This window comes from Eulemur rufifrons, chromosome 23 (genome assembly GCF_041146395.1).
Source record: "Eulemur rufifrons isolate Redbay chromosome 23, OSU_ERuf_1, whole genome shotgun sequence".
Lineage (NCBI taxonomy): Eukaryota > Metazoa > Chordata > Mammalia > Primates > Lemuridae > Eulemur > Eulemur rufifrons.
Genome location: NC_091005.1, coordinates 15298329 through 15308812, shown reverse-complemented (window position 1 = coordinate 15308812; position 10484 = coordinate 15298329). Strand labels below are relative to the sequence as shown.

General features: G+C 53.9%; 1 protein-coding gene across 2 annotated transcripts in view; it reads left to right on the top strand.

Annotated features, from left to right (window-relative positions):
- The first annotated feature begins 2569 nt into the window (after positions 1-2569).
- CALB2 (calbindin 2) overlaps positions 2570-10484 on the top strand; it is a 28119-nt gene continuing 20204 nt past the window's right edge. For both annotated transcript variants that reach the window (XM_069456455.1, XM_069456454.1), the window contains exon 1: positions 2570-2725. In XM_069456455.1, coding sequence (XP_069312556.1) covers positions 2632-2725 — 94 coding nt within the window. In that variant the 5' untranslated portion in view covers positions 2570-2631. The remainder of the gene's footprint in view (positions 2726-10484) is intronic.

Below are 10484 nucleotides of genomic sequence, written 5' to 3'. Positions count from 1 at the left end.
GGCCTTCACACAGCCCTAAGTCAGAAGCAAGCTCCAGTCCTTCTTCACGTGGGGCCCAAACTCCAGAATTCCGCCCACTGCAGCGCCAGTGGCTCGCCAGCGTACCCTGACTGCAGGCATCTGGAGGGGTTTTCTGGAAGTCCCCCCAGCAAGACATGGCCTCAGGGGAGCCATAAATGCTGCACCCCCCCACCCACAAAGCCAAGGCTCCTCCCTCTCTCCCCAACCCAGGCCACCCCTTTGCTAGTCCGTGGCCTTGGCTGGCAGTGGCAGTGGCAGGGGCAGGCTGAGCGAGCCACACAGATAGGAGGTGTCTGGCTCTTGTGTTTCCAGGTGTGGCCTAAGCTCCACTATTTCAGAACAAGAAAAATCCTCCTAACATCCAGTTAGTAAACGAGACCCACCTTTTAATTAAAGCACTTACCGGGGTTCTTGCTAGCTAACCCCTTGATTATGTTATTTTGGGTCCTTACACTGACTTTGTGAGACTAGTATTATTATTACCTTGATTTTGACTAAGGTTCAAAGAGGCGAAGCAGCTTGCCCAAGGCCTCCCAACAGCAAGTGGGTTTTGAACACATATCCCTCTGCCTCCAGGGCAGGAACTTAGAACTCCTACATGTGACTGCTTCTGCAGGACTCAACTTGAGGACAAAGGACCAAGGGACTTGCATGGGCTCTTCTGTCCTCCATGGGCATGTGTCTGGGAGAGCCAGCGATGAGCTCTCTCACCCCACAGATCCGGGGCAGGGGAGGGGGCGGAAGGCAAGTCCGAGGAGCCTGAATGACAGGTGTCAGAGCTGACAGGCTGAGCCTGGCCACTTGAGAGGCTGTGCTGCACGGTGCTTAAGAGCTTGTGTTCTGGAGACAGCATGTCTTGGCCTCACTTTGGGGTCAACCCCTCCAGGAGCCATTAGCTACCCCAGGAGAGCGACACTGACCAAGAAATTTCTTGCCAAGCCAACCACTGATCACCGGCTCCACGTAAGACAGTGGGACCTCTAACTCATCCAATCCTCAGAACAATTCTAAGGATGCCCATTTTGCAGAAGAGAACAATTGAGGCACACACACAGATTCTATAACTTGTCCAAGGTCACACTGCTTATTCTAGGATTCAGACCCAAGCAGCCTGATTCCAGAGTGCCTGCTCTTAACCACTGAGCCATCCTGCCTCCCTGGAGGCAGGGCAAGAGACCCAATGGCTCTGGTGAATTTCTCAGCCCAGGACTCTCCTTTGGCAGCAAGACAGAAGGGGGCATCTACAGCGAGCTTTTCATGACTCCTCTTTCCCAGTCTATTCCTACAAGTAACTCTAAACACGTTTGACCTGGGCAAAAAACAAGTGATTTTGGAACCTGCACTTGGTACTGCCCCTTGGGGGCTCCCTCTGGACTCACCCCTCTCCCTAAGGGACCACTGTCCCCCTCTCTCCCAGCGACCTCCTTTTGGTTCTCACCTCCTTCCCTTTCGCTCTCCCCTTGGAAGGCAGCGCAGCTAACACTCATTAGCACGTGTTAATGAGCATGGATTCACGTCTCAGTCACTCCGTGGTGGAAAGGGGACAAAGGAGGGATGATGCTGTCATTCTGGGGTTAAGGTGTATGCAAGGCCAGAACAGACCCCCCAGGGATCAGATCACCAGAGAGGATGGGGAGGGGGCCCAGCGCCCTGCCTGGGGAGTCCTGTCTGCGGTCCTCAGGATGCGCTGTCAGTAGCTGCTTCTGTCCAGCTGAGAACATCCCTAGGTCAGAGTTGGGCGGTGGATGAGCTTAATACCCAGACCAGGACGATCTAATTCCGCCACTCCCTGGCCATATGTCTAAAAGCCCCCAGAGCATGTCCAGGGTGAGCCAAGTCCCAGAGGTGGGGGAGGCTCCCGGGGAAGGACATACAGAGACTGAACAGACGGTGCAAGCCCCTCCCCCACCCCACCTGAACGCTCCCTGGGGATGCTGATTCCAGCTGCTCCCCTCTAAAGCCTGGCGAACGCGTGGCCTCTCCACGAGTCTGGGCTCCCGTAAGTGGCCATGCGGAGCGTGGAAAGAGTTCTGGGTTCAAATTCTAAGTTGTGCCACTTATTTGCCGGGCAAGTCGTTAAATCATTTTAAATCTCAAGTCCCTCATCAGAAAAGTGGTCCCTGCTCTTCCTGCTGTGGGAGGGTCAGGTGAGAGGAGGCATGAGAGAGACCTCGTGAGCTCCGAAGTCCGAGTGCTAAATATTTGTCAACTTGGTATTAGCATTGTAGTTGTTACTACTGATACTATTATTGCTACTGCTGGCAATAATAAGCGGTGATGGCCGCACTCGAGATGGTCAGAGGGAAGGCGAGGACACCCTCTCTCCCGTTTTCTCCGAAGAGGCTCTAGTGTCCCCGGCCGGGCGCCGAGCGGGCCGGGCGCAGACGTGGTGACCCCCCGGGGACCCAGGCCGAGCCCCTCGCGGCCGCCCCCGCCGCGCCGCGCCCCGGCCGGATTCCCTGAGCGCGCGCGCCCCCTGCCGGCGGCCGGGCGCGGGCGCAGGCGCGGCGCGTATATAAGGGCGGCGTGGCGCGGGCAGAGAGCCCAGCCCGAGCAGAGCCGGCGCCGAGCGCGAGCGCGGTGCTGCCAGAGGTCTCCGAGCCGCTCGCCATGGCTGGCCCGCAGCAGCAGCCCCCTTACCTGCACCTGGCCGAGCTGACGGCGTCCCAGTTCCTGGAGATCTGGAAGCACTTTGACGCAGACGGTCAGTAAAGCTCCCAACTTCTATGCCCATCGGCGCCCAGGGGACCTGCGGTGGAGGGGCAGGGGGCATCGCTGGATGAGGGCAGGTGGACGTTTGCCCCCACGAGGTGTTCTGGTCGCAGAGCCTGCTGGAGTTGGGGTGGGGGGGGTCTCGAGTTTGAGAGACATCTGGCTGCCTCTGGTGACAAGTGCCAGTAACTTTTCTTCCCTGGCATAGACGACACAGAGCCCACCCGCTTTTGCAGCCTGATTCTGGGCAAGTTGGCGCTTTCCCAGAGAGGAGGCCTGGGCTGGAGATGCTCCCCAAGATTCCCTCTGCCATCCCCCCCGACCTCTCCCTTCAGGGTAACTCCTGCCTTCAGCTGTTGCAGCCACAGGTCTCTGAAGCCCACTCATTTCTTCCCCTTTTATGGAGTGCCGGGTTAGCCCCGTCACCATTCTGGAGACTGGGACAAGCTGCAGGATCCTGGAGGGAAACCCTTGGCCTCCCCGGCCTGGCTGGTGGGGAGCAGCATGTGGGAGTGGAGACCAGTATGTGGGACCCTGAACACCCTCCTGGACCTCCTCCATCCATTTTCCATTCCCCGTTGGCATGTGGGCTTCCCAGCCACAGTGGTAGTGGGTGTGGCGGGGGCAGGATTAAAGCCCGCCCCGGACCTGTTCCTTCATGGTGATCATCTGTCTCAGGGTGCTTTGGATCACTCCCTGGGGGCCGGGGAGATAATCTTAAATGGCTCAGTGACCAACTCTTTGCTCTGTGTGGTCTTGACATTGACTCACCCCAAAATCAAGGGCCAGACTGAATGACATTTGGAGGAAGCTCCCAGCATTGGCACTCTAAGAGTCTGTGGTGGCCTCACTTTAGCATAAAGGGAGGACCCCCCACACACACACACACCTTTAAAGGCTTATAATATTACTAGACTTTTCCTCTATCACTCCAAAAAATAAAAGTGAGCTGATTCCCCTCTCTGAGGTTCTAAGATGGGCATCCAAAATGCTCTGGCATCTCAGACCCGTTGGCAGGGTGGTGGCTCAGGTGTTTATCCCGGGGTTGAGAGAGAGGGGGCTGGGAAATGGAGTCTCAGATGGTGGCTCGCTCCATTCTTCCTCCTCCCTTCCTCACCTCGGCACGGTGTGGAGGTGGCTAAACAGAGATCTTCTGCCCAGAGTGCCATGGGGAGGCAGGGGTTAATGACTGGGGATACTAATGGTGAAATCTGGTTTCCTTGGAGCCAACTGAGAAAGCTGGAGGGGCAGAGGACTGGGCATCTGAATACCTGGGTTGGGACTGTGATGTGTCCATGGATTATTGAAGGAGGTGGGAAGGTTGTTAAATCTGTAAAATGGAGCCAAGAAGGGGTTGTATTTCCAATCCCTGGCTCGTGCCGTAAAACTCCCTTGGTAAAAAGGGCTATAATAGGATTGCAGCCTCTTAGTATTCCAGATGACATGCACATTCCCTAAGGATGCTCCTGCCAGTTTATCTGCACCAGAGACTTGCATGATTCAAGGAAAGTTACCAGGCGGCCAAGGTTATACCACTGGCCTCCTGCTAGATGAGTCAGCTATAAACAGAGGACTCCACTATTCTACTTCTCCCCGTGCTCCTAGGGACAACCAATAGTGCTCTCAATAATCATGCAGATCCTTAGGTTTATCCGACATGCTGTACTTTTCTAAACACAATTGCACCTTTCCTGAGTCCCGCATCGTGAGGCTGCTGGACACACCATGACTTCCCTTGTGCAGATGAGGAAACAGACTCGGGGACTGACTTACCCGAAGTCGTGTAGCAAGTTAGTGGCAGGGCTATTCCCAGCCAGCGCTATTTCCTCACTCCGGTTTCTGGGCACCTCCCTGGGTTGCAAGAGGGTTTTTTTTCCCCACAATGATAGATATAAGTCTCCCTCCCATTCACCCAGAAAGAGCCCCGAACCCAGCCTTGTGAGTTGATGGGCAGTTCCTTTTATCCCGGAAAGGTGGGTCCTTGGCTTGGCTGGAATATAGCTAAGCTACCACTGGACCCAAGAGTCTTTAAAGCCCCCCACAGCCATGGTGCCCACCTAACACCTGCTCCTGTGCGAAGGGGCAGCTTGGTGCTTGCTTTTTGCATCCTTGTCCACCGGGCTTCCCATTGCCCTCTGGGGGTCCCAGCTCAGGGACATCTCAAGGAGGGACCATGGATTAAACGCCAGAGACGGAAGAGAGGCGATTGGGGAAAATCCTTATACAGCCAAACTGGAATTCCACTCAAGGATCCAGAATTTGGCTTCGGGCCGCCTTGCTCCGCACCTTCGCTCCTGACCATCCTCATTCCCTAGCCCTCCCCTCCTGGGCACCCAACGCCTGCAGGTGAGCCCAACGCCTCGCCACCTGAGCTGCTCTCGGCCCTATCTGGGCCTCTCTCCTACCAACTCCGGCTTCTGTTTTCAACCTGGGGTTGCTTCCCAACTCCGAGAGTCCCCTGCTGCTCCCGAGCTTAAAGACTTCTGGGAGAACTCGCCTTTGCAGCTCACCAGGCCCCCGGAGAAAGCGCGCTAGAGACCAATTAATCACAGCCACCAGGGAGCGGGCGCCACCTGCCCACCCCCTTCTAGACTCCCGTAGAAAACAAAGACAAGGAGACTTGTTGAGAGAAAGCTGGATCCTGAGGAGAGGGGGGCAGGGGGCTCTGAACCGTCACTCGGCCCACTCCAAAGCAGGAGGAGGAGGAGACGTGATGCTGGTGCCTCTGCCCAAAGAGTCAGATTATTTTCAAAATTCTCATTAGCCTTGTGGTGGAGAAAGGAAAGAGCAAGTGTTTGGAGAGGGAGAAATTGGGACTCAAAGAGGCAGATTCTTTTCACAAGATCACACAGCACGGCAGGGAGGGGCGGGCAAGAATCCAGTCTGCTAGTCCCCAGTACGACTCCACCGACTCTCCCTCAGTGGCCAGCCAAGGCCATGTATCCCGGAGGGTTCAGGTGTTGTCTCTCGAAGGCAGAGGTAGGGAAGATGACAGCTAAGCCCACCCTATAGCCCTGGTGGGGTCTGGGGCTCTTCTACATGTCACCTCCACCCTCTGAGTGATCCTGATGTGGCCTTCCATGTCCGAGCCCATTGCTCTGTGGCTTCCTGGTCACTTTATCAGGAACATTCTCACTCTGGCAGATCCGGGTGGCTGAGCAATGCCCAGCTCAGAGTTCACACTGCCCTCTCTTCATGCTCCTGACCAGACAAGCCACCAGGCTCCTATTCTACTGACAATCTCGGGAGGAGCAAAGTTGCGGCTTAGAAGAGACATGCCTTTGCTTTTGCTACCCCCTTAGCAGCAACTGAGAGTGCAGGGACGAGATAGGTTTTCTCCCCGAGGTAAGCAGAGATTCCTAAGACCAAGTAGAAAGACGCACTCACTTCCAAGAATCCAGCCTACACAGGCATGCTAGCCTACATGGACATACAACATGTACAAAAAGTTATCTGAACGAGAGGGTCTATTATTCCTTGGAATTCTGAAAGTTTGAGGGGGAGGGAAATGTGCTTCACTAGGGACCAGAAAAAGAAATTATGGTCATCTCTACAATAGAATAGTATACAACCAATAAAAGTGACATGCAGCTTTTGTGGTGACATGGGAAAAATGTCCAAGATGTGTTATTAAGATAGTTTTCAAAACTGTAGCAGAACACAATTACAGCATAAGCCCATTTTTACTGTTAATGACATGTGTATGCTGGAGAGTATATAGAATACAACCCAACACTAGTGGTTCCCTCTAAAAAGTGGGTAAGATAAAACTGAAGGGCCTTTTCTTTTACTTTCTAAGTTAATTTCTGTACTGTTTGCAAATTTTTACAAATGCACGTGTTTCTTGTGTAGGCAGAAAAACAATAAAGACATAAGAAGAAAATAACGTTATGGACACCTTCCCCTCCCCCAAAAGGAAATACACGTGCATCTGTAGGTGGGGGAATCTGCCTAGACTCTTCTGGGCTTTTGCCTGCCTCCAAATGGCCCTGGTGAAGCAGGGGGTTCTCAAAGGGACTGAGTCCTGTTCCTTATCCGTGTGGGCCACTGAGGTTCTCAGCACTCAGGGACTTTGGAAATCGTGACAGGACGGCCACAGAGGACCAAAGAGGGCTCTTCCCATTCTGCTTTCCTTTTCCTCTGAAACCCAGTGGCCCTGACAGAAGCAATCTCCAAGCCCACACACCCCTGAGGACCACCGGCCCAACTGGAGTGCCCAGGTAGGCTCTTCGAGAGCGCTGGTCACTGCTGATTTGTTGTCCCCAGTTGGGGGTTGGGGGGAAAGGACAGAACAGTGGCACCTCTCACAGGGGGCGAGGGGCTCCCGGGCATTGGAACACTGCATGGGGGCTCTTGGAAAGCTGAAACGGGAGCCACACCCAACAGGGTGACAAAATACATGGTGTAGATCAAGTATTTACAGAAATACTACAACATTTACAATGCAACATAATTGTGCTATTCATAAGATAATCATTGGATTTATCAAATGGTTCTTGGTCCATTAAGGTCAACAGGGTCTGGTGCTGGGAACCGAGGTGAAAGTTGCCTGAGGAGGGCCTTCTTTTAACCCTGCTAGTGGATGTCTGGGGGTCTGCGCATATCTCAGTTGGGTGTGGCATGATGTCAGGATTTGAGGGCCTTAGGAGCAGCCCCTGCCCCACCTGGAGTGGGCCCCCGCACCCACCCCCAACTCCCCAGTTGTTTTGCGAACAGTGTCCTTGGGTCGTGGAGTGTTTGCGATATGCCAGCCATACACCGGGGCCTCTGGGAGGGACCTCGTGCCATCGCTCTGCCTCTCGGACAGTCATTGCACCAGCCGGGGCGGCGGGGAGGCAGCTGGTTCTGTGCAGAGCCGAGGCTCCCCCGGGAGGTGGCACAGGGCACACATTTCACAAACAAGACACCCGCCCGCACTGCCAGGGCAGCCACCAGCCCAGTGGGTCCCAGATGTCTCCCTGCCCCGCTCTGCTTGTTTATTCCCCTCCAGACTTTAGCGGTTCTACTAGCTGAGCCCCTGGGGGAGGTTTCCAGGGCTCAGGAGACCCCTCAGGGAAATCTATTCCAATACCGAGGGAGCTGGAATTAATAGAGCAGCAGAAGGCTCTTCAAGAACAGTGGCTCTCCTGCCATTGCTGATTGCTTCGAAGCCCTCCTTCCCCAGGCCAGTCCCGTCTGGGGCATCTGGCTTCGGCCTCCCCCGCTCCTCTCTGGCTCTCTGCTGTCTCCCCTCCCGCCCAATCTGCCCCGTCCTTCTGGCCTCCCCTGTGCCTGGGACTCAGCCCAGCGTTAGGCTGCCAGATGTCCACAGGTTCAGGGGACCCAGCCCAGCTCCGGAGCCACTGTTCCAAAGCAGCACAGCTCGGAAACACAGATTGCAATTCAAGTGTCCAAACATTCATCGGCTAGCTGTTTGCTTTGGGGCTTACTCTTCTTTTCCAGGAGCCACTTCAAGAATGTGTGTGTGTGTGTGTGTGTGTGTGTGTGAGAGAGAGAGAGAGAGAGAGAGAGAGAGAAAGAGATATATAGAGAGAGAGACCAAGAAAAAATACAGATCTGCACAGAGGTTGTCCCCGGGATGACAGAAGGAAACCAGGCTAGTCCAGGACTTCTGTTAGTGGTGAGTGGTGTGGCTGAATCTCCTGCCCCCTCAAACTCCTCCCTGCTAACATGGGGTTGGTAACTATAGACCCGGCAGAGCCGTGAAGATGAGGTGGGAAGGGGAAAGCTCTTTGTAAGTGGTGTGCACCGTGCAAAGTAATATTAATACTGGGGCAGAGCCCGGGGAAGCCAATTTCTTGCCCCAAAGCGTGGAATTTGACCGTCCCGGAGGGTGCTCAGGCTGGAGGCTAGAAGGCGATTTGCTTTTCAAGAAATCTGAACTCTAGACAGACAGACAAGTGGCCTGGCCTGGTGGACGCTTTCTCGTGCGGCTTCACGAGAAAGTGCAGAAACTGAAAAACTCCACTCCTTTGACATCTCTGACCTGGTGGAGTGCGGCACAGACTGGTGTGCTGGAAGGGACTGACACGACATCAGTGGTTCTCAAACTTGAGCATACTGGAGGGCTGGTTAAAACGCAGACCTCTGGGCTCCACTGCAGAGACTGGTATCCAGTAGTCCCTGGGTGGGGCCCAAGAATTTGCATTTCCAACAAGCTCCCAGTGACACTGATGCCGCCACTGGTCCAGACCACAAGTTGAGAACCTCTGAGCCAATGCTTCTCAGATTTTAGCATGTTGAAGAATCACCAAGACAGTGTGTGACAAACAGATCACTGGGCGCCGCCCCCAGAGAGTCAGATTCAGTAGGTCCGGGGTGGGGCCTGGGATTCTGCATTCCTAACAAGTTCCCAGGTAATTCCCACGCTACCTGTCCACAGACCACACTCTGAACAGCAAGTCCTTACACTCAAAACCTACTGTATCAGAATCCTCACTTTAATGAGACGCCCAGGTAATCCTTACGTACCTTATAGTTCTCGGCACGCTGCTCTAAAGCAGTTCCTACGTTGACTGCACATCGGAACCCCGTGGAGAGCTTTAAAAACATCCCATCAACTAAATCAGAAACTCTGGGGCTGGGCCCCGGGCAACAGTATTGTTTTAAAATCTTCCCAGGTGATTCTAATACACAGCCTGGGCTGAGAACCAGTTTTCTCTAAAGGAAGAAGCGGGGCTGGGACTCTTTGGGCTGAAGGGTTTACACCTGTGAATTGATTCACGGACCTTAGGAGGAGAGAGTATAAAAATGACGCCTGCTATGTATGTGAGATTTTGCATTTTCACATTTTGCAAATGTGAGATTTACTTTCATAATGTTACCTTGTATGGCTCTCACAATAACTCTATAAAGTAGAGAGGGCAGAAACAGTTATGCCCATCTTAGAGATAAAGAAACTGAGGCTCAGAGAGATTGACTTGCACAACATCACAGGGACAGTTATAGGGCTGGTGGGAGAACTATACCTCTTACCTGTTCAACTATTAGAAAATCTGCACATAAAAGCTGCAGGGAGAAACAAGCAGGTCTCTTTCCATTGTGGGCTGGAGCATCCTTCAGCCAGGCCTTCCAAGGGTCTTGAGCAGACTGATGGTAAAGAAGCATCGTCTCACTTTCAGTTGGGGGAAACTGAGGCACAGCAGTGGTGAGGAACGGCAGCAAGAGCAGACTAAGGAAGGATGCAGGGTCCCTGGCACTCCCTTTGTCCCCTTTCCCTAATATTCTCAGGATGTGGTTTGATGAAGAGATTAAGAGTGATGGTTACTATGGTAACCACATCCTTATCAATGCCTATCCGCATGAGACTTGCTTGGTGGCCAGTCACTGCACTGCTCTTATTACTAAGAGGGTCATAGAAAAAGAGACCATCTGTCCAGTGCCAATGCCCTCCCTGGAAGGATGTCAGCGACCCACCCTCTGCTGCAGCCCCCCATGATACTGAGATGGATGGGGAGTTGCTTTGAGGGAAGCCAAAGCAGCGCGGGCCATTTCCCCCCAGTGGCGAGGAGGTCCCCTCTGGGCCCCACGGCCCTGCCTCCTGTCTACTCTTTGCTCCTCACCCTCTGCCTTCTCTGCCTGCCTGGCTGCCTCACCCCAGCTGACCACTAAATGCTCCTGGGGAACAGGCCCGTGTCTAACACTTGGTTATAGGTCCCTGAGCACTGGGCAAAGCGTGGAACTGTTGCTCCATTCAAAAAATAAAGGCTTGTTGGGTGGAACCACAGTTCTGTCCCTCTGTTGGGGTGCAC